Genomic DNA, 22,052 nt, shown 5'->3' with positions numbered 1-22,052 from the left:
TATCTCTGCCTCTCCTCTCCATAGCCACAACACACCAGAGTCAGCCCAGTTTGGTGGCAGCCGGCAGCCCCACACCCCCCTTGGTTACCCCATGGTGATGCCCCAGGGAGTGCACTTCTTTGGGTAGTGACTGCTTCCTGAGCTGGACTGTGAGCATCTCCTGGGCAGACTTATCTGCAGCTTTGGTGTTCCCAGTGCCCTCCGCGTATTTCCCAGTAGCCACATTTTGCATTCCTGTTTGCCCTTTGGTGCTGCTCAGAGCCCGCTAGTCACTTTCTAACTAAGCCCAGCCCCTCGGCCTGAGACTTTTTTCTCCTTAAAGTGCAGTGGCAATGTGCCCTGCACTTTCCTCTCCCTGTACAGAAGTAAAACAAACCCTGGGATTCTCCCAAAGCACAGGTCACACCCTGAACACCAGGTGACAGATTGTGCTCCTCCCTCCGCCACTGTTAAACACAGAGCACACAAATGACTCTTAAAACTTGCACAGTTTATTGTGCTCTTTGCCATGCCACATGGGGCAGCCCAGAGCAGCCCTGCCTTCGTGATCTCTGGCCCGGGGCTGCAGTATGGGGTGGGCTGAGCTGGACTCACAGTAACACCCCCGGCAAAAGCGCTAACAGCAGTGCAGTAAGGCAAAATTTTTAACTATTAAAAAAAACACAAGATTTGATAATAAAATTGCATGGGGAGGGCCTGGGCATGTCGGTCTCTCCATTGCTCTGGGCCAGACAGTTCTGTTTCCATGCTGACAAACCACCAGCCCTTCCACCTTTTTTCTTGGGACGAGCGGGGAGCAGCAGCCGCTCTCTGCCCCAGCACTGCAGAAGGCTTTCAACACTATGGTTAATGACTCCCAGTGCCACATGCAACCAGCAGAGCCCTGGGGATTCCCTCGGTGGGTCACATTCATGGAGTCAGCAGCAGCAGAAGCTCTGGAGAAAAGGTCTGAACTCAGGGAAAGCAGCAGGGCAGCTGAAGGGCAGCATGTTACAGAGCCTTCCGCACACAGCAACAAGATGCCATCACTGTATGTGCAAGAGTGTAACCTGCAGAGTGACTATCCTGTATCGTTAAGCTGCTGTGAAACACCTGGATCCGTAACAGTGGAGTCCAAGGCACCTTCTGAATTTGGTCTGTGGGGAGATTTTGACACCTCCTGGTCCCCAGCCCAGGCAGGCAGTTTGCTTGTTTCATATCTGTGCTGCTGCCCCAAGCTATCACAACAGTGTAGTGCAAGCCCTGCATTGCCAAGCTTTGTTAACATACAGAAATAAGGAGCAGTAGGAGACTACCTGCACAGCAGCGTTTCTTCTTCTGTGACCCTGCCATGTTTCTGTGCAGCTCCTCACAGCGAAGCATCCATACAACAGGATAGAGCAGTTACCCATTACCCACACTGTAGCAGGAGACTATCTGCGCAGTAGTGTTTCTTCCTCTGAGATCCTGTTGTGATTCTCTGCAGCTCCTCACAAGGGAGCATCTATTCATAATGGGATAGAACACTTACACACTACCCCCCCCCCCGGCTCCTGCTTTCCTCTAGTTCCAGTTCTCAGTAGTGGTGTGAGCACCAAGAGCTCTCACAGCAGCAGCTCCTCCTTCCAACAGTTCATCCATCCTTGCTCACCTACTTGCTTCAAAAACTGCCCCTGTGCCAGAGCACACGGTTTTTCCAGAATCCACAACAGCAGGCAGGCCTTTGGCACACGCACCCGGATGTTCTCGTGTCAAACAGGAGCATTACCAGTAAAAGCTGTGACAGGGAAATTTCCAGGAGAAGCAAACATTTTCAAGAAGCAGTGACGTAAACAGTTAATGGTCTGAGCAGTTTCTGGTCCAGAGATTGAGCCCTGTTTTTAGCTCAAATGCTTGCTCCAGTTCCTGCTGGACTGCCCAGAGTTGATGGCTGAGGTCTCAGTAAAAAGCACAGCTGAAGGAAGAAGGGAGATTCTCCAGTGAAGGTTCTACTTGCAGCTCTTAGCCTGCACTGCATCCACTGCTGCAGAGGGTACTCCCAGAAGAACCTCAGCCCATTCTTTCAGTAGGTATCATCCCCGAAGCCAGACCTCATCCAGGGAACCTTCCCCACCCACCCCATACACACCGAGCTTCACATGTTCCTTAAAGTAGTCCATGGCCTAAGAAACAGTGGATTCAACCCTTACTTCAAGACAAGCATGGCCTCTGTCCCATCTTGCTTTGTCAAATGAAGTCCATGAGTGAGGTAGTACTCCCGCCGGAGGAAGGCATAGAAGTAATCTGAGATGAGCAGGATCTGCAGAAGTGAGATGATCAGACACATCAGTGATGTAACAAACGGGGACATGTTTGTGACAAAGGGGTTTAAGAAATTCCTAGGCTGTTCACCACAAGGCTCTGTGATCCTGTGAACACTTCTTAGCCACTGCCTCACTGCACAAAACAAGGGAGACTTTAATTTATCTAATTATTTTACTACCAGTGTGCTTTCACAGATACCTCACCTACAGAGACAGTAGTTCCATAAACTGTCCAAAATGTATGACAAAAGCAGGTCCATCTGTGCTGCAGCTTTACAGTCTGCCCCTAAGCCTCACCACAGGACTCCTTCCATGCAAATGCTGTCATGCAGCTCAACCCAAACGCTCCAAGTCTCCTGCTGCAGACTGCAGTTAAGTACTTTTTAATTGTGGTTGTTTTTCTGTTGCCATTTCTACTCAGGAAGGATAAGAATCTTCCAGGCAGCAGCAGAAATACCACAGCTTCAGAGGTTAGCCTCAGCAAACAGAAGTTTTAACAGTCTAATGATCTACACCAGGCTAAGGGCTGAAGGGAAGAACTAAAAGTCAAGGCTACGGCTTGTGGAACACTATCTAGGAGCATCACTAGCAAAGAGCAGCTCCACCATTTTCTGCCTCTCTGCTGTACTGTCCTCTCCGTGAGGCAGACAATCCTGCATGTACTCATGGACAGCTGGCTGAACATGAGCCAGCAGCGTGCCCAGGTGGCCAAGTAGGCCAATGGCATCCTGACTTGTGTCAGAAATAGCACAGCCAGCAGGAGTGGGAGGTGATCGACCCTCTGTACTCAGCTCTGGTGGGGTCACACCTCAAGCACTGTGCTCACTGTTGGGCCCTTCACTGCAAGAAAAACCTGGAGTGTGTCCAGAGAAGGGCAGTGAAGCTGTGAGAGGTCTGGAGCAAAAGTGTTATGGGGAGCAGCTGAGGGAGCTGGGATCGTTCAGTCTGGAGAAGAGGAGGCTCAGGGAGAGGTTGTAGTAAGGAGAGAGTCGGCCTCTGCTCCCAGATAACTTGTGATGGGATGAGAAGTAATGGGCTTAGTTGCACCAGGGGAGGGCCAGATTGGATATTTGGAAGAATTTATTCAGAAAGAGCGATCAGACACTGGAACAGACTGCCGAGGGAGGTGGTAGAGTTGCTGTCCCAGGAGGTTTACTAGAAAAGCGTATACGTGGCACTGCGGGACATGGCTTAGTGGGCATGGCAGGGATGGGTTGACACTGGGCTAGATTATCTTAGAGGTCTTTTCCAACCTTCAGGATTTTATGATTCTAACTGACCTGATGATTGATCAGTAATGCCATTTGTCATTCAGTCTCCCATAGTGCAACCCTTCCTCTCCATCTGAAAATTAGCATCACACAACCAGAGAGGGAAACCTCTTCAGTGTCAAATCAATTTCCATCCTAACGTCTAGCTGCCATTAGCACATTGCTTGAGAGTGATACACCTGGGGAACTCACACTGGGGAGAGCTTCACCTGCAGTACGCTGCAGTGCTAAGAGGATGGAGGAAGGCATACAGTCAGACTGCCAGCCAGAGCCTGCTTAAGCTACTGTTAAAGGCAGCTGCCTGTCTTTAAGGTTCAGTGGCAAAAAGGGAGGATATGGAGAATGGTGTGAAATCCAAGGGAGAGAGAAAAGGGCTGCACACTGCTGGGCTCAGAGAGGAAAGTTGGAAGGAGAACAGAGAAGGGTAGTGGTGCTCACGGAAGAGGGTGAACAGCAGAGCTTATTTTGTCTGCTTGTTCTGCTTTACGCTATGATTGACTACATGAGATGCTCTATTAATACAGTTGATTTTGTTTTCAATTAAGTATTTCTGCAGATGTTTTAATGGGAAAGGAAGGAACTGGGATTGGCAGGGATGAAGGCTAGTTCTTTCTCACAAGTAAATCAGGAGAGAGACTTTTGCTCTGTCTGCATTGGCAACAAAGCACAAGATCTTGCAGGACCTGCTATGATTTTCTCAGGTAGGAAATATAATCCTTTTAGGTCAAATGACATGGAAGTTTTACCATTCCTTTCATTCCTCAGCAAGGCACGGTTAGAGAGCTAATGAATCACTACAGTTTCCTAAGAGCCCTTCTTATTAGCATCTCCATCTCCGCCTTCCAGGTTGGATGTGGCTCTGGGCAGCCTGGTCTAGTCGTTGGCAATCCTGCCCATGGCAGCGAAGTTGAAACTAGATGATCATCACGGTCCTTTTCAACGCAGGTCATTCTATGATTCTATGATCTCTGTTCTCATTCCACTCACTCTTCTTGCTTTTACAGGAACAGAGAGTTTTATAGCACAGTGTTCACTGCCATTTAACAAGGAGTTGGGAGATTTTCAGTCTCTGGCAAAACTGCTCCTTTTGTTTTAGAAGACGTAAGAGACACAGATAAATGTGAATGGCTGAGGTGCATAAAAAAATCAACTTTAAAATGAAGTGAACATTCTCCTCATCCATATGTAAAAATGTTCCAGGACGTGGGGAGTATCTGCAGCCCATAACAACTAGCAGAGAAGAGGAGGGACTTAAAAAAAAAGTCATAGCAGCTGCATGTATCAGACCTCATCCTCTAGGATTGCTAAGCTCTGTTTTTCCCGAGGCCAGTGGAAGTCACACAACTAGAAGGGCTCAGCCCTGAGAGAAGGAGGGAGAGCAAGTCTTGCCATGACCGAGGCCCTGCACATGCCCAAAGCCCTACATTTCAGTGAGGTGAAAAACTGGTGCCGTGCCCCAGTGTTTGAGCAGTTCTCATTTGTCTGCTGTGGGGTTCTGTTGCTGTTGCCCTATACTATTTTCCATTTTCCCTTCTCTATTCTCTTCATCACAAGTGCTATTTACCCTGCCATACTGAAATGTTTTTCCTTTGCTATCAAACATTGGACTGTGTAAGTTGCAGCGTATTAAGCTGTAGTTTAAATACCACATGAATTCTCTCCTGTTAGTGTGCCAGAAGGTGAGGACTAGGCAGATTTCAGCCAGAACAGAGAGAGAAGCAGGAATCTGCTATGCAGGATTATAAGGGGTGCAAAGAGCAGGCACATCCTGCAGAATTATTCACTTGTTTCCTTCACTCTACTAACCTGCCCTATGTTGAAAGTCAATGTGATGGCGTAATAAAAATTGGAATTGGCACTTCCTGCAAAAATCCAGAGATGCCACAATACGGGGAACAGGAGGGAGCAGGCGATGAGCATACACGACAGGATGAAGATGTTCCGAAGGACTGCAAAAGAAAAAAAAAAAAGCTGTTAACATTATGCATTATTGAATTGCCATGCTCATGCAACAAGCAAGGGCATTTCGGCTATCTGCGGTGGGAAGAGGCACTTGCCAACACACACTTCCCTCCAATAATCAATCTTTTACAGTTAGAGTAACTCCCTGGGAAGCTTTTATAAGACATTCTCTTTAAAATAAACTATTCTGCCTTTTACTTGACTGTGGCCCCTTCGTTTGTACCTCTTTCCTTCTAGGTTCTGCACTTCCAAAGATCAACTCTTCCATTGAGGACTTCTGTTTTTTTCGTGTCTACACTACAGACAGCATCTAGTAGTTTGGAGAAGGGTCTTTCCATCAGCATCAAGATTCAGAAAACAGAGCAAGCCAATCCCTAGCCTCATCAAGCTGACTACCTAGAGAAAAAGTGAATCCACGGACTAAAGGAAAAAGACATACTGTCTCAGGAGAAGGTAAGAAAATTAAAGCACCATCAAGGAAAACATTCATATAGGTCTGAGAAGCCTTTGGGAGGCAGAAGTGCGACCAGAATCCATTAGTCTGTATGAGGATGTATGTATCAAAAGGCCAACAGGCAAGCACAACTTTGTCTAAAAGAGCTAGGAACTACTAAGCCAGAAGAGATTTTGTTTTCTGTATTGTTTATCCTGGCAATTGTCTTGCTGTGCTTGTCTATAGCTCAGCCAACGTCCCTGAAGTTAACAAAAAGAATCCCGATCATTCTGCAGCTGAAGGGAGCTATCTGACATTTGATGAGCACTGCCACACCCAAATCTGTTCACATCTATCTTTTCAAACTTCTTGTTCCATAGTTCTATTCACTCACTGTGGGATGGGAGCACGTGACAGGTGACTGTCCCTCTCACGCTCATACTCCCCTTCTTTTATATGCTTGGAACATGCAGCTCACTTAAGCTGAATTAGGATTTCCCAGAAGTGTACCACCTCACATGGCTGCAACATGCTCAGGGCTAGCCTAGGGCTTCCTGCCCTAATTTATTACAGCTGCTTTGGCCTTAGCTTTCATTAGTCTGAAACCAATGGAGCATCTGGTCTCCAAGTCAGACAATGCCCCACTTACTCCCTACTACTGATGCTACAGAAGACGAGCATAGAACCCAACAGACCCAAACTACTGCGGTCTCTTGATTCCTGATTATGCCTCCTGCCACCAGGCAGACTGGCTGCCTTACACCAACCTGACTCTGTTTAGAGAAGGCTGCAGGGCAGACTGACAGCGCTGGTGAAAGCTGTTTGTTTAAGCTGACTTTGGCAAGTAACACCAGGAAAACACATTTATAAAGTGCTTGCAGAAGAACTACACTTGGCAGGCTTGCAGCAGGTTCTACATTCAGAGTTTGAAAATCATCAGGTAGCTCTCTGGTGACTTGCAGAAATAAAGAGGTTTCTCATGAAACCTTAAAAAAAAAAGACAAATTCATCTGAAGTAATTCAGTTACTTTAACTTGAAGCAAACAAGCACATGTAAACCAAAGAACTGCTGCAAGGTGTGGGACTGTATGTAAGGCCTGGAGACTCATCAGTTGCAGGAGCAGCAGTCAAATTACATACCCTTAGATAGGCAGCATGAATGTACTTTACACAAGTCACATCCTTTATACAGGACTGTAAGAGGTTCTTACAAAAATATCTTAATTGAGAACAACTTAGAGAGAAGGAGAAGGTAACGTACAAGTGAAAATTCCTTCTGTGACTTCTTTCAACCCTAGTCCCAAACATAAGTTAGAGAATTTATCACCAGCAATCAAGGTTTCCTCCACAGAGCCCAAGGAGGCTACAAGAACCTACAGGTTTGGATTTAGTTTAGTGGTGGCAGTTACTGGACAGACAGCTTTCCATTCCGGAGGAGAACAATCAAGCACAAAGAACTTACATCTGTAAAGGTGGCTCCAGACTGGGAGGAAGGCCATATACAGTGCAACATCTCCCACTGTGGGATAGGACTTGAAGATAGAAATGATTGCAAGCTGGACAAACATGAAGAACACAGGGTGTTCCCTAGAACAGAAAGACAAAAGGGTTAAAAGGATGCAGTAGGTTCTCTGGAATGGATAAAGATCAGCAAGAGCACAAACATACTGTGGGGTCAGGCTCTACAGACCCTGTCGTTCTCTGCAAGCAAGCCTCTCAGTGCTGGGTGGAACAGACTGAGTTGCTCTGCAGGGAAGCAGCACAAGAAGATGCACATTTTCCCAGCTGCAGAAGCCTGTTAGAAAATGCAGCCCCTTCCCCCCAGTTCCCCTACAGCACTCCAAGCATCTTGATTTCAGGCCATATGCAGACATTTTCTTATACTGAATTTGCAAGAGAAAGTCATGTGTTACTGCCTGTGGCCACAGGCTACTTTTAGCTTTCCACACACATAAGGAGCAGGACAGGGTTCCAGCAGGGGCAGGAGTGACTGCTGTCTCCACAGACACCTGACATGGTTTAGCAAAATGGTATTTCCCTCTCCAAATCTAAGTGCATATTACTAAGACAGCAACGAGGCTTTCCAAGGCTGTACAAGGATACAGCAGTAGTAGGTTTCTCAGCCACAGCCTAGGTGAGAAGGGACTTTGTGTGTTTTTCAGTCCAACCTGCTCCTCAGAGCAAGGTCAATGCTGACTTCAGGCCGGACTGCTTAGGGCTTTGTTCAGTGAGACTTAGAAAACCTCCAAGGAGGGTTTCCAAGCCACAGGTTCCTACTCCAATCTGTGACTGCTGCCAAAGTGATAAACTTCTCCTTATATCCAGTTAGAATCTCCCTTCTTTCAATTTATGACCATTGTCTTCTGCTGTACACCTCTGCAAAAGATTCTATCTCCTCAGAAACTTCCTCTTAGGCACTGAAAGGCTGCTATCAGACATTCCCTAAGACTTTCATTCTGCAGAAGCTCTGTTCCTAAAGAAGCTCTGTCCCTCAGTTCCTTTCTACCCTCCAGCCCACTGACCATCTTTGTGATCCTTCACTGGACTTGCTCAAGCTGTCAACATTTCTTCTTCTACTGAGAAGCTGAAAACTAGAGGCAGTATTCTAGATGGAGTTTACCAAGCACAACCTCCTGTTGATACATGGCTTAACAAGAGGTATTTCCCCTTCCATTCCATCACAGAATAATATTTTAGAGGGAAAGAGTAAAACTTTGGGAAATGAGAAAAATAGGCTCCATTAAAAAAACCCCTTTTCATGCTCATAGATTCAGACTGCGATGTCAGCCTTATAGCCACTCACTGCACAACTGTGAGAATCAGAAAGCTAATGAAGAAACATACTTACTTTAGCTTTACTGCCAGGGGAATGGTGTAGAAGAACACATTGATTTGAAACACACATACAAAGAAGAGACTAAAGTGTTCAAACATCTCTGCAAAGAAGTACCAGAAAAGGCCAATATTGGGTGTCAGATCTGGAACAGAAAGGCTGAAATTGAAAAAGAAATGTAATTTTTAATTGGCTGTTCTTCATATAATTGCTTCTGTAACATTAATTCAGTGTTGGGTGGTACTGAAAGGAGGACCTACATTTTAATGCTGTGGAAAAGAAACCAAAGAGGTGAAAATCTGGAGACAAAAGGGATTAACCCTTTCCTATGCCGCAGCAGGATTTAAACCACTCATGAGCAGATGTTACTCCAGAGATGAAAACTCCACAACTACAGCAGCTCAATAAAAAATCCATTTCCAATCTAATCAGTGGAAAACATCTCCTATCTTCTCTAATCTTGCTGTTGCTTAATTAACAGAATCTGGCTAATGGCAAGCCTTCTCCACACATACTTTTCGTGTGTTGCCAGTAAAATCACAGATCACATATTCCTTAGGGCAGGGAGCAGGACACGAGTGTGATGCACATGGAGCAAAATAAAAATAGTAAGAATTCTTATACTTACATAAACCCGTAAACAGATGGGATAAAATCCCACGAGTTGAGGAGGAAGAAAGAGAGGCAGATGATCACCACCAGGCTGCACAGGTACAAGGCTGCATACTGCATGGTGAAGAGCCAGAAGCTTTTACTTTTCGGTTTTATTGGTATGAACTGACGCTGAAAATAAAACACAAGGAGGCAAATCTTCCTCATCAGTTGGAAAGCCCCAAGAAAGCCCAAGAGTTCAGAACATCATTTGAAACTGATGGAAGAAAGCATCAAACACTGGCACTGCTGCGCTGAGACGAGCAGCTTTCAAGCACAATGTGCTCTCCAATTAAGTCCTATTTCCAGAGCTGTGCTTGAAATTCAAGTGGCTAGCCTGGCAGTTTCTGCTGAGTTTCTGCTTTTACGTGTCTACAATATGGTACCACTGCCAGCTTTTTCCTCCATGAGCCTTCATTGACTGAGGTGACCAAGAGGCATGCTGCATGACCAACTGTCCTGTGATGTCAGCTCCCACCATATGCACTGTGCTCACATTCTGCTGAAATTAGGGAAAGAGGAGAGCTGATGGGTTCCTAAGCACAACAGAGCCACTGTAAAAGGTTGTTCGTTGAAGACAACTGCTACAGTCCTGCCACTGCCACATACCCTGAAAGATGAGCAACAAGCCCTTGTCACACAACATGACACACAGGTATCTCACTCCAAAAGATCTAAAGTCCCAGCTGCATTTATAAAGACAAGTATGCACACGGGGTGGATGCCTGGGAACTACTCCGCTTTCTCCACCTCCAAGGCACTGATGCCACTTTTCCATTTGGCACTGGGGTTTGCACTGGCAGGAGATGCACTGGCCAACTCTAACTGGCACGGGCTCTGGGGAAAGCATGCTCTGTTTCCTCAGTTAGAGTGCATTTAACACAATTTGCTGGAACAATCTAAGCAAATTTACCAAGGATTTTTGGCAGCACAGATGGGAAAGTACTGGAGAAAAGCTATTTAATTCTGTACAAAGAATTCACAAAACATCATTTACAAATGTAGATAAAAGAACACACACGAGTCTGCTCCCCTTTAAAGTCAGTCACAAATCACTCATTCAAACACCAAAGCACTTGTTGCTGCTTGCAGACACAACACTTGTACTTTTCTACTGCCATGAGGAAACACAGCTCACACTGAATTTAGAAAAAACGGTAGCAACATATAAAATAAATGCTCCTGAAAATTAACTGAAAAGCACCATTGGCTCTGCTGAAATTCTAGTCTTGCAAAGAGTAGCAAAAATCAAATTCCTGAAAAAAGTAAGAGATTGTCAGGAAAAGGGAATGGACAAAATTGAGCCTCCATCCCTTTCTGAAGCTCAGAGACTTCAGAACAGGTTGTGATGAACTCATAAAGATTAGCTAAAAAAAATCAAGTACCAAGACTGGTACTAACTTAACAGCAGGACTTCCAGATGGCAAAAATAATCAAAATGATCACCAAGTGATCTGTGAATGTGAGATAAGAGTCTTCTGCCAGTAGTTACAGCCTCTCCTTAACCCCACATCAGGATCAGACCAGCAAATTATCAGTGCTCATTAATTCTGACTCTCTGTTAACTCTCTGTTTACAACATCACCAAAAGAGCTAAGAGAGAGACTGGGGGAAGTATGCAGGCAAAGTGGTTAGATGGATCCACTGGCTAGCTAATGGCTGCCTCAGCTTTAAACCCTGCCCATGCCTACAGATGTGCCCATCAGTCTCCTGCTGGAGTGGCTGTGCCTGGAGCAGTGTCTGTTGAGCTGCTGTGCACCTATAAGTGACCAAGGTCAGCCCTGTGAGAGTTCACCCTCAGCCCTGTTAATGGGGAGGAAGAACACACAAGGAAAACCAGCTGCTTGCACAAGCACATCTTTTGACTTAAATGAAAAATTTCTGAGTTTGAGTTTTTTGAACACACAACTCTTCATTCAAATGCAATGAGCCATGTCAAAGGAAATTCTCCAGGCCTAAAATCCTTGTTGCTATTCATGTGACAAAGAGTAGCACATACTTCAGGCAAGCCACAGACTACTTTCCACTTCTTTTTCTATACATACAGACATCCCCATTAAGGCTTTAAACTTAAACTCTCAGTAGTGTGAGGAGAGAGTTACTTTTTCTAAGGCTCTCCTTCCAACACAAAAAACTGCAGCTGCACACCTACAGTAAGACAGCAGAGATCAACAGTTAGAAATCATCTACCTGCAGAAGGTAAAGGAGTGCTGGAGCAAACAACGTGATGGGGTAGAGTGACTGGTATGTTGCCAGGGCCAAGAACACAGCACTGAGGAAGGCACTACCTACAAAGAGAAGAAAATAAATTTATTTGTAAGGGATATTTAACACAAACAGATTTGCAGATAGGAAATCCAAATGGGAAGAAATGCATAACCCTCTGCAATGGCTTATAAATATCAGAACACTTCATGAAGGCTAGCAGAATGTGTGCTGGAGAGTGGATTTTTATCTACATTTTGAACAATGATGTGTATGAGTAAGAACCACTGATTGGTTTCTATCTCCTATAATTCACAAACAGAAGGAGATTCATGTAATTCAGTCTACATATAAGTCTACATTTAGGTCACACTGGCTGCTGTTTATCTGTGGGAATGCATTCACTTAAGTCATATCTGCAAGAAACAGCTCTTTGGTGTGTGCCAGTGAGCATGCTCGATGCCCTCATCATCAGAATGTGTCAGAGACCTCAGCAAAGCTCTGTGAAAGAGTGCAGTGAAAGTCTGCAGCTGAAGGGACATTGGCCCTGTTTTACAGATACCAAAACACACAGAGACACAGAAAGAATTGGCACAGGTTTCCCAAGTGGTCTTAAAACTAGCAGTGTCTTTACCAAGGAAGGTTTCTTTGAGGTGTGACAGGTGGAGCTAACTGCTGAATGTGCTCAGTGCCCAACTGCCAATGCCAGAAACCAAGTCCAAAAGGCCCCAGGTACACAACAGAGAATACAAGCACCCAGTGCAGTAGCCGGGTTATAGCTTTCCAATTTGGAACACTTTATGAAAGATATCTGTAAAAATGTAGCCTGGAAAACAAGAACTTGGACTCAGTGTGTTGGGCTAATTGTCAGCCTGTGCCCACTCACTGACATCAAGCACTCAGTAAGCCTTTCTCTGCTTCCACCTTGCAAAAACATAGCATCACCTGGCAATGAATTGCCTCTGCTCTACAGTTCTAGCTTCCTAGACACAAACCACCCAATTAATAATTTTAAATTATTTTTTATTAAACTCAGTACTTTATTGTTAAATTTTGCATACATCTAAAGAAATCTGTCATAATCTGATATTCTCCCTTCGCCCAGCTTAAACACTAGAGGCTGCCACACTCCCAGTGATGGAGGAGACACGAGGGACAGCAACTACAGGTCTGTATATGACACAACTCTAAGTCCTACAGTATCAGTGAACTAAAAATCAGGTTAACTAAGTGGATCCCACACATTCACTTCTGGAAATGCTTCTAAATGGAAACCCCTCCTGCCTCAATTACTTAATAAATGGAGGAAATCTTTCTTTTGGAAATACTCCTAATAACAATCTAGCAGTTTCCTCTGTGATGTCTGGTTCTGGGCACTTCTGGAGACCACAAAAGAGATCAGATCCACTTTTCATGTGACCCTAATGTAGTCCTAAAACTTATGTGCCTAGTACAAATTACATATGCTAAAATACGTTAGCACTGAAGGATCACAAAAGAAACAGAAGCCTCACGTAACACTCTGGTACAAAATGAAAGAGCCATTCTGCCATGATCTGTTCAATGGGGCTAGCACGAGTCTTCGGTTACCGTTTCGGCCTCCCCAAAGCTCAGTTAGCTGATTTCAAACCAAGGTTACATTTCTAAGCAGAAGCCAAGCAGTTGCAGGTTTTCAAATACAAGCTCATGGTGTACATGCTGTAGGTGCATACTCACATACAAAATAAAGAGTAGCAGAGTATTACATGCTTCTATGCACAGACAGATTTTTTCACAAACAGAAAACCATGTGAAATCATCCAGGAAACTGGGTAGGTTTTTAGAAGAGAAACTTCTAGTTAGACTGAGATGAAGGGAAGTTTTGATTTATAGTACTTTGGGCTCTTGTGACTTCAGGTAGAACTGAGACACTGCTCCCACCAGGACCTGATGTGTCCCACACACATATCTGTAGCAATTATTTTTGTAAAATTCTACATTGATGTTATTTCCACTGCTTTTCTCATCATTACAGAAAGATATAAAGAAATGCTTTTTGTTTATTGGGTTACCTCTTATTGTAGCCAAAATGAAGAACGCAATGACAGTATTGCTGATGGCACAGGTGGACTTTGCCACACAAGACATCACAGTGTAGGGGTTTAACAGATAGCTGAAAAGGGACAAAGCTCAAGTTACATTCATATCATTCAAAGGAGGTAATTAAAGAGATATTCAAACGAAAACCAGATGCAGTTTGCAATTTCTTTTTGTTTATTTACATGCTATGGGTTCCTCTCATCACCAAACTAACTCAGGTGAACAGGTGGTTCCACTTGGAGCAAAACCCAGATCTCTGCAGTGCAGCCTGAGGCACAATGGCCACAGAGGGCACGCTGGAAAAAAAGGAGATGGGAAAATTTCTAAAATGCCAAATTCTGTCTTGTGAAATGACTACCAAAAACATTCCTTGCTTTTCGGAAAGACTGCGCATTTATCCAGCAGACCCAGAACCACTGGATCTGAAGCCTTCTGCTTTTCACAGTTTCTGGCTCTGAGAAATTAACAGAAGGAAGAAGAAAGCAAGACGGACACAAATCCTTCTGGTGCATGACCAGGGAGTTTCCCTCAAACCGTTTGCACCCATGCACTCCCAGCCTGGCAGAGCAATCACGTAGGTTCACCATGGCATAATCAGAGCACAAAAGCTGCCAGCCTTGAAATCTGGCCCATTTTAACTGCAGTTACAGAAAGACAGTGAGCCCTGAACGTCTTTACCTTCCAGAATGCAGCTGCACTTTAAGGATGCCAGCTTCTTCTGGGAGTGGTTTATACAGTGTTCTCCATTAGCTCGGCTCAAAGCCCAGAAACATGCTTGGAAGGCTTAGCAATACAATAAGCAAGATAATGGGATGCTCCCCCTTCGTAACAACTATATCAGTCACAATAAAAAGCGGACAAGGCTGATGACTTCCTAATTGTCTTCTCACATAAACCTTACTCCTACCCCTGAGTGCCAGCTTGCCTTTTGCCCGTGTTCCCAGGGACAGACAGGCCACAGCAAAAAGTGTGATTTAGTAACAGCTTTGCTATGAGAACATGCACCAATGTGATGGACAAATACAGAGCAGCCTGCAGTTTACAAATGTGAAAGGCAGAACTCTACCTTTCTCACCCTGGAAAATTTACAACATTTGTATAAGAAAAAATAACTTTTCTTACGGAAAACTCTCTTTGACACAGAAAATTTAAGACAATGATTTACTTAGGCCAAAACCCTAATGAAAAAAAATCTTTTATATTATATTATATATCTTGCTTGTATATTATGTATTTTAATTGAAGCTTTCTGAGATCAGAGCACATTTAGAATACAAAGGAACACCAACACATAGCATTACTAAACTGACAACCTGGGAAGTCTTTGAATATTATATACAATTCTGGGAAATATAACTTGAAATCTTAGAACACATCTGGTTCGAGTGCAGCCAAACTCTCCTGACTGAAAAGACATCTGAGATTTTGGCACAGAATCAGCTCTGACTATACCAGTGTACTGACAAAATAAATGGGAAGTCACCGATGGAGATACAATGACTCACGCTGCTGAGTGGACTGAGTAAACCCGTTTGTTGGCGCCATGCATTCAGGAAAGCATTCACTTTAAAATCAAGTATCTGGGAATTTTATGAGGAATAGGAAATGCAAGATTTTACGAGAAAAAAAAATCTTCAGCAAATGTGGAAGTCCTGAATATGAAAAAAAATTCCACGGAGAGCAGAAGAATCAAAGCAGCCCACTGCAATTGGAAAGAAACAATACTTACACCAGTGCTACCTTGAGGGGGATGTAGTGCATTTCCATGGGCGTCCGGATGAGCTCAGCCACATCTGGTGCATATTTATCCAGCTCTATTAGGAGCTTTTGCTTTTTGAACTGAACAAGGGAGAATGACCAAAGACTGTCTGGTGAGGAAAGTAATTGTTTCATACTACTTAGGATTTCCAGTACTACAGAACATACGTGAGTTGACTTTGTAAACTCACTGTTCAACACACAAGCCCCAGAGAAACCAAGACACAGAACTGTGCCATCCTCATTGTTTCGAAGATAGATATCTCTATGTCAGACCTCCTTCAGAGATCCCAAACCTCTCTCTGTAATATACCTTGTCTTTTGATACTCTTGATGGAGACAAAGGAGGAATCTGAATTATGAGCTTACTGAACTATGTCGTGGTGAAACAAAAGGAGAGGGATACTGACAATAAATTCTCAACAAGTGAAATAACTCACACGGGTTTTTTACATGTCAGCAGTTCTATCGTGTTATTTCTTCAACCTTGGAGGACAAAATAACAGGCACTGAGCTGGATAGGAGACCACACAGTGCTGTGGAAAATGCAGCCTCCTTGCTCACGTTAGTGCTCTACCACTGCCCCTCTGGGACGACAGGGAGCACAGCACTGCTTACACAATTAGAGGAAGCTGGGAGAAATCATTCACCCCAAAAATAGATAAGACAAAAATACGATAGAATAATACATAAGAGAACAAGTCATGTTGGGTATCGAACTTTCATCTTGCCCTGCAGAACGACATATGTATCCTCAGCATCCTTTGAAAATTTTGTCCTTCCCTTACACTTCTCCAGTCTGTCTATTAACTCATGCTGAGTGTAAACACAAGCCGTGTTTTATCTTGAAGGCAAGTTCATTTTCCAGCTACAAAATGTATGGAAGATTGTGCCACAGGTTGGATAAATCAATAGTTCAGCAATGAAATTCTGCACACTTCAAACTGCTGCAACAACCAAAGGTGAATTTTCAGAACATGTTTTACATTCTGACACCCCTCTTGGGTATCACGACCCCGGAGAGATCAACATTTCTTTGGATATTGTATTCTGATGAATTTTTAAATTATTTTAATTCCTTTCAGATTAACAAATCAATACTGCAGCAATCATCATTCATGTACTGTGCAATAGCTATGGAAACTAATTTGCTTCACCCTAAAATATGCACACAACAGAATTTAAAGTACTTTAGCTGGTTTACCACATTCAGTCCCTGTGTTGTTTTTTTTTTTTAATATATCAAATGGATGTGCTCAGATTTACTGCTAAGTAAGTAAATCTGCTTGGTAACAAGGACTGGTTGATACTGCATCCTATGGCACAAGTTCTCTCTGGCACAAGATATTTGGACTTCTTTGGAGAAGAGGACCTGCAACACTGGCAAGTCAGCTTACCACAACTTTGTTGTAGTCCTGGATGGCCAAGTAAAGGGCGACAGCTGTTAGTACATCCGTTATCTAAAAAAACAAGTTAAGTAAAACAAGAAAAACATAGTGGACACCTCTGCAAACTTGAGTAAAGGCTCTGATCTGACTGATTAATGAACAAACAAGCTTTAAAAATGCCAACTAGCTTGCTGATCTGTATGCTGTATTCACACACCACCAATGAAGACAGAACCATGGGATGTATCAAAGATATTAATATTTGCAGAACAACAGAATGGGGAATTGCAGGGATAATAGAAAATTAATCGGTGTTATCAGGGCATGGGCAACACCAGGACAGTGCCCAGCTGGCTAAATCCACCTGCCATTAACCCAGCATGACAGTGCCTTTAGCTGAGGCAGTTCCTGCACTTCACAGGAAGCAGTAGTGAAGAATTGGTGTAAGCACAACCCAGATGGCTGCTAGCCCTGTTAGAGACCTGCCAGTGGGGAGCTGGGGAGAGTGGCTCCACCAGGTGGTATGTGCAGCCAGCTATATGATTTCTGTCCTCCTGAATTACACAGAACTCACAGATCAGCTTACAACAAGGAACATTTGGATTACTGAGCCATCTCTGTTCTCTTTACGGCCCTGGAGTTCAGCAGTGGGTTTTAATGAGAAACGTGGCAACACAGGGATTGACCTGTAAGAGGTAAACTTTGAAATCTGAAACCAAATGTCAACGTCCTGTCCCACTGAGGGGATATTTAATTAGCCAAGAACTATCAAACAAACGAAAAAGAAGAAAAAAAAGAATTTGTAGAGCACGGGAAAAGCCTGAACTTCGGTTTGTACATGCAAAGCTGCCTTTATAATCAAACGGTGAGGTCAGCAGGAATTTGGACTACAGGGAGCCTGAAGGTCCCTCATTCTTTCAGGAGTAAAAGGAAAGTCACGCTCAGCGTTTCACAGAATGGGACCCTGCAAGAGAAACCTGCCAGGAGCACTCACCATGAAGACCAATTCAGCATATTCAATCAGGAAGTGAAAGAGATATATTATCAGTGGGGTCTAAGAGAGAGCAGAAGAGAAATCCATGTCAAATAGTGCACAGCTCCATTTGGACAAACCAACCCGAAATTCGAGGAGAAAAACAAAGCAGCGCTGTGAGAGACTGCAAAAGCTGACCTTCCTCAGCCTCTCCCCCAAGCTGTTACTTTGGAGTGAAGTGATAATCAAACCACAATTTACTGAATCTTTTTCTTTGCAAAGTTCTCAATACATTTTATGAAACACACATCAACGTGGAAAATTATATTCTATTCCAAACTTTCAATTCTAGTAGCACGGCGGTAGAGCTACAACAGAACTATAGAAAGAAAGCTTTCAGAAAATCTTCTTTTTTTTTTTTTTCCTTAGAGAATCTCTTTTTTTCAGGTTGTTTGCATGTCTTTTGAAAGCATTTCCTACACAGCTGGTCACCCTGCTCAGCCTGTTGGTTAGGCGAGCTATTTATGGAGTAAAAAGAAACCATGTGAAAACAAAGCAGTGGTCCTGTTATTCTCATACCCCCATAGTTCCAGGGTAAGTGGGGGAGCAGGGTTCTGAATTATTCCTTTGACAGAAAAGTTTAAGGTATTATGTTCACATGGTGTAAAATTTAGTCTTCACTGTGAGAAAATATAATTCTTTTAAAATACTTTTAACATAATGTGATGGTATAACTAAGCATTCATAAATACTTCATGGTCTGGGAGAAAATTGTTTCAGAAAGAATTTATTGAAAAGAAACAAATTTTCAGAGACACCCAAAGCGTGAGACACATGTAGGTGACACTACGTGTAAGCGTACGCTCATATCAGTAATGCCATTCAAAGGACAAAAGCCTCTGGAGGAACATTCCAAAATGAGGAATAAACAAGCTGCATGACTGCGCTCAAACCCAAGATGCTGCTATTCAGCAGAATTGCACTGCAGAGCTGTATCTCCCTGCTCCTGCCTCTACTCACAGGAACTGTGGATGTGAACAAAGCATTTTATTTCTTAGAGATTTCCCCTACTCTGGACGCTCCTTACACACCACAGGTACCACAGTGTCTATCATTTGCTCTCAGCAGTTGTTCTGGGAACTATGATCTGCATTTCCTCACTGTGCTGGTCACTGCGTGGAACTCTTGCATAGACACAACTCCCTATTTTCTGAAATCTTTGGGACAAGATAAGTCCATCATCTTTTGCCAATCCACATGCAATAAGACAAAGAAATGTGCTGCTGGAATATCGTTTTAAAACAAATCATGCATACCAACCTCATGAAAAATAGCTCCAGAATACGGTGAGACCCCTAAATCCAGCAGAGCTAATCCTTCAACCACTGAAACATAAAAAAAAAAATACTGCATTAGAATCCCACAGTGCTGGAAGAGAAAAAAATCTGGTGGCAATAAAATTATAGTTTTCAAAACACTTATCCTCATAAAAATCTCACACTGAATCACCATCTGAACAGGAGACACAGAATCTCACACAAGCAACCATCAGCTAGAATCGATTGCTTTCTAATACAGTCCTGCCATTTGTTTCAGACAAATCGAGATGTTATAGACAAAATGTTTTGCAGTTATCTGTATTTATAAATCACATGTATTTACTGATTTTAAGTCACCTATTGTGTGACACGTGGTATCTACACTGGAGAAATAATTCTGACTGAAAACTTGGAAGAGTAGAAGAGTTCAGGTGGAAGAGACTTACAGTTATCATCGAGTTCAACAGCCTGATCCCTTGTGCTGGGCCCGTCAGGGAGGGGTTTGCTGCTCCCAGCAGCCATGCAGCACTGCGCTCTGCACTTGCCACTAGAACAGTGCTGATACAGCACTGGCATTTTGTTCTTGTCGAGCAGCACTGGCACAGCATCAACTCCACAGCTCCGAAAGCTAGCAGGCCGGGGGTGAGCAAAAGGTGGGGAGGAGACATTGCTGGGGCACTGACCTCAACTGAAGGGATATCACACATTGTGTGATGCCACACACAGTGACAGGAGCTAGGAAAGGGAAGAAGGGGGGCTCTCATTAAGAAAATGTCTGTCCACCTGAACAGCCACTATGCACACTGAGGACCTGGTTCCCAAGATATGGTTGAACTTAGCTTGCTGACTGGGAAATAGAGAACAGAGCACACTGCTGGCTCCTGCTGTGCGTGCTGCCACTAGTGCCCCCAGCCCCTTCCTGCTGAGCTGCTCCAGCCACTGGCTCCCAGGCCATGCCTATGTCCTCACTGCTCTGTCCCCATTGCACAACATAGCATTTCCCTTTGCCAAATGTCATGCTGCTGGTGACTGCCCAATGCTCCCACCTATCCACATCCCCTGCAAGGCCTCTCGTCCCTCCAGGGAGCCAGTAACCTCCCAGTTCAGTGCCATCAGCAGCCGTGCTGAGGATGCACTCCACACCCAGGTCACTGACAGAACTGTTTGAATAAGACTGACCCTAAAGCTGGGCCCAGAGGACAGCGCTAGTGACCGGCCACAGGCAGCTGCAGCCCCATTGCCAACGGCCCTCAGAGCTCTACCACAGAGCCAGCTCATCACCCAGTGCAGCACGGAGCCGTTTGTCACACAGTTGGACAATCTGTCAAAAGATGCCGGGAGGGACAGCAACAAAGGCCTCGCTGAAATCCAGAGAAACTGCCTCCACTGCCCCCCCTTCAACCACTGAGCAGGTGACCTTGTCATGGAAGGAGACCAAATTACAAGGCAGGACTTCCCCTTCATGAGCAGCTGCAGACTGTGCCTGATACCAGCTTTGTTCTTTAAGTGCCTTCAGTATCGCCCAGGACAGTCTTCTCCATCGCTTCTCCCTGGACTGACAGGTCTGGAGGGCCCTGCTCTTCCCTCGTGTCCTTCTGGTGGGTGGGTGTGATGGGGGCTGTCTTTGGCCACAGGCCTCACAATCCCAATACCTTTGGTAAATTGCTGGGAGAAGTTCCACAGTAACACCCCTCACCGCTCTGGGCTCACTCCTAGCAGGCCCCACAGACTTCCGAACATTCTGCTGATACAAGTGCACCCTTTCAGTCATCACAGATGGAAAGCCACTGTTTCCACAGCATTAAATGCCTCCACCTTTTCCTCATGCCTACTTGTTAAGTGACCGTCTTCATCGAGTATCAGTCCAGTGCTTTCTTTAGATCTCATCTTGCTGCTGACACACATAAAAAGAGCCTTTTCTCTTGTCTGACACCACGCTGGCCAACATTAACTCAAGCTGAGCTTTGTTTTTCCTCATTTTCTCTCTGCAGATGTGAACTCTCTACTGTCTCTGTGAAGCCAAACTTTCTTCCAGAAGTTGTATACTTTCTCTTCCTGCCTTGTTCCAGGAGCTCCCCGTTCAGCCAGGCAGCCCTCTGCCCCACCTGCCTGTCACACAGTGGATGGCCTGTTTTTAAAAGGTGGTTCTTGAGAGGCATTCAGTTCTGGTGGGCACCTGGACCCTCAAGAGTGGATTCCCAGTGTACGCTGATAACTAGCTCCCTGAGAGGCTTACAGTGCAATTTGAACTACACTTCTTCATTATACGTAGAGGCCTCAAATGAACAAAACTAGATGGAGAAATGAAACAGATTATAGGAAGCACCAAGAGGCTTTTGGATCAGTGTATGCTCGAGAAGCAGATTCCATTTCTCTCCTCCAGCCCAGGCCCCTCACATAGGGCTCCTTCTTGGCTGGAGGCACAATCTGATGCTCTAAGGTGGGATTTAGAAGGAATCCATTGCTGCAAGAGGGGAGCTGTGTTTTGAACCTATGAAGAGCCTTACAGACCTGCATTCACGCTTTTTGGCCTTTATTACGCTGTGCCGCTGTATGCTGCCCCAAACCTGCAGGTAATTTCACCTGCATGGTACCTGGATATTATCTCCCATAGGGCAGACTTTATGCTTTGCGCGGGGCTCAGATGCCGTGATGATGCATGTCACAGAAAAGCCTTGGTTACATCGCAGCTCGGTCTTCGGACAGGGTTTGGATCCGGAGTTCGTAACAAGGAGAGGCCACGAGTGAACTCAGAGAACGGAACAGCGAGCAGCAATGCCGGAACGGCCCGGTTCACGGCACGGCACGGCGCGGCGCCCACACGGTCACAGCGCAACGGAGGCGACCCGGTCACAACTGCTGGCGCTCTCCCATCCCCTCCCTGCCCACGCAGGGCCG

The 22,052-nt window shown here is 44.8% G+C and overlaps 1 protein-coding gene across 1 annotated transcript; it reads right to left on the bottom strand.

Moving 5' to 3' along the window:
* Positions 1-469: 469 nt before the first annotated feature.
* PIGU (phosphatidylinositol glycan anchor biosynthesis class U) lies at positions 470-19,691 on the bottom strand. The gene is made up of 13 exons (XM_010722221.3): positions 19,601-19,691; positions 19,156-19,220; positions 17,857-17,916; positions 16,872-16,934; positions 15,446-15,555; positions 13,689-13,789; positions 11,623-11,720; positions 9,410-9,564; positions 8,797-8,940; positions 7,411-7,535; positions 5,360-5,502; positions 2,169-2,278; positions 470-1,933 (listed from the first exon to the last, which is right to left on the bottom strand). The coding sequence occupies exons 1-13, from the start codon at positions 19,674-19,676 to the stop codon at positions 1,918-1,920; spliced, it is 1,266 nt and encodes a 421-aa protein (XP_010720523.1). The 5' UTR covers positions 19,677-19,691; the 3' UTR covers positions 470-1,917.
* Positions 19,692-22,052: the final 2,361 nt, after the last annotated feature.

The sequence above is a fragment of the Meleagris gallopavo genome, chromosome 22 (genome assembly GCF_000146605.3).
Source record: "Meleagris gallopavo isolate NT-WF06-2002-E0010 breed Aviagen turkey brand Nicholas breeding stock chromosome 22, Turkey_5.1, whole genome shotgun sequence".
Lineage (NCBI taxonomy): Eukaryota > Metazoa > Chordata > Aves > Galliformes > Phasianidae > Meleagris > Meleagris gallopavo.
The sequence above is the reverse complement of the archived record's forward strand: the minus strand, read 5'-3'. Positions and strand labels throughout refer to the sequence as shown.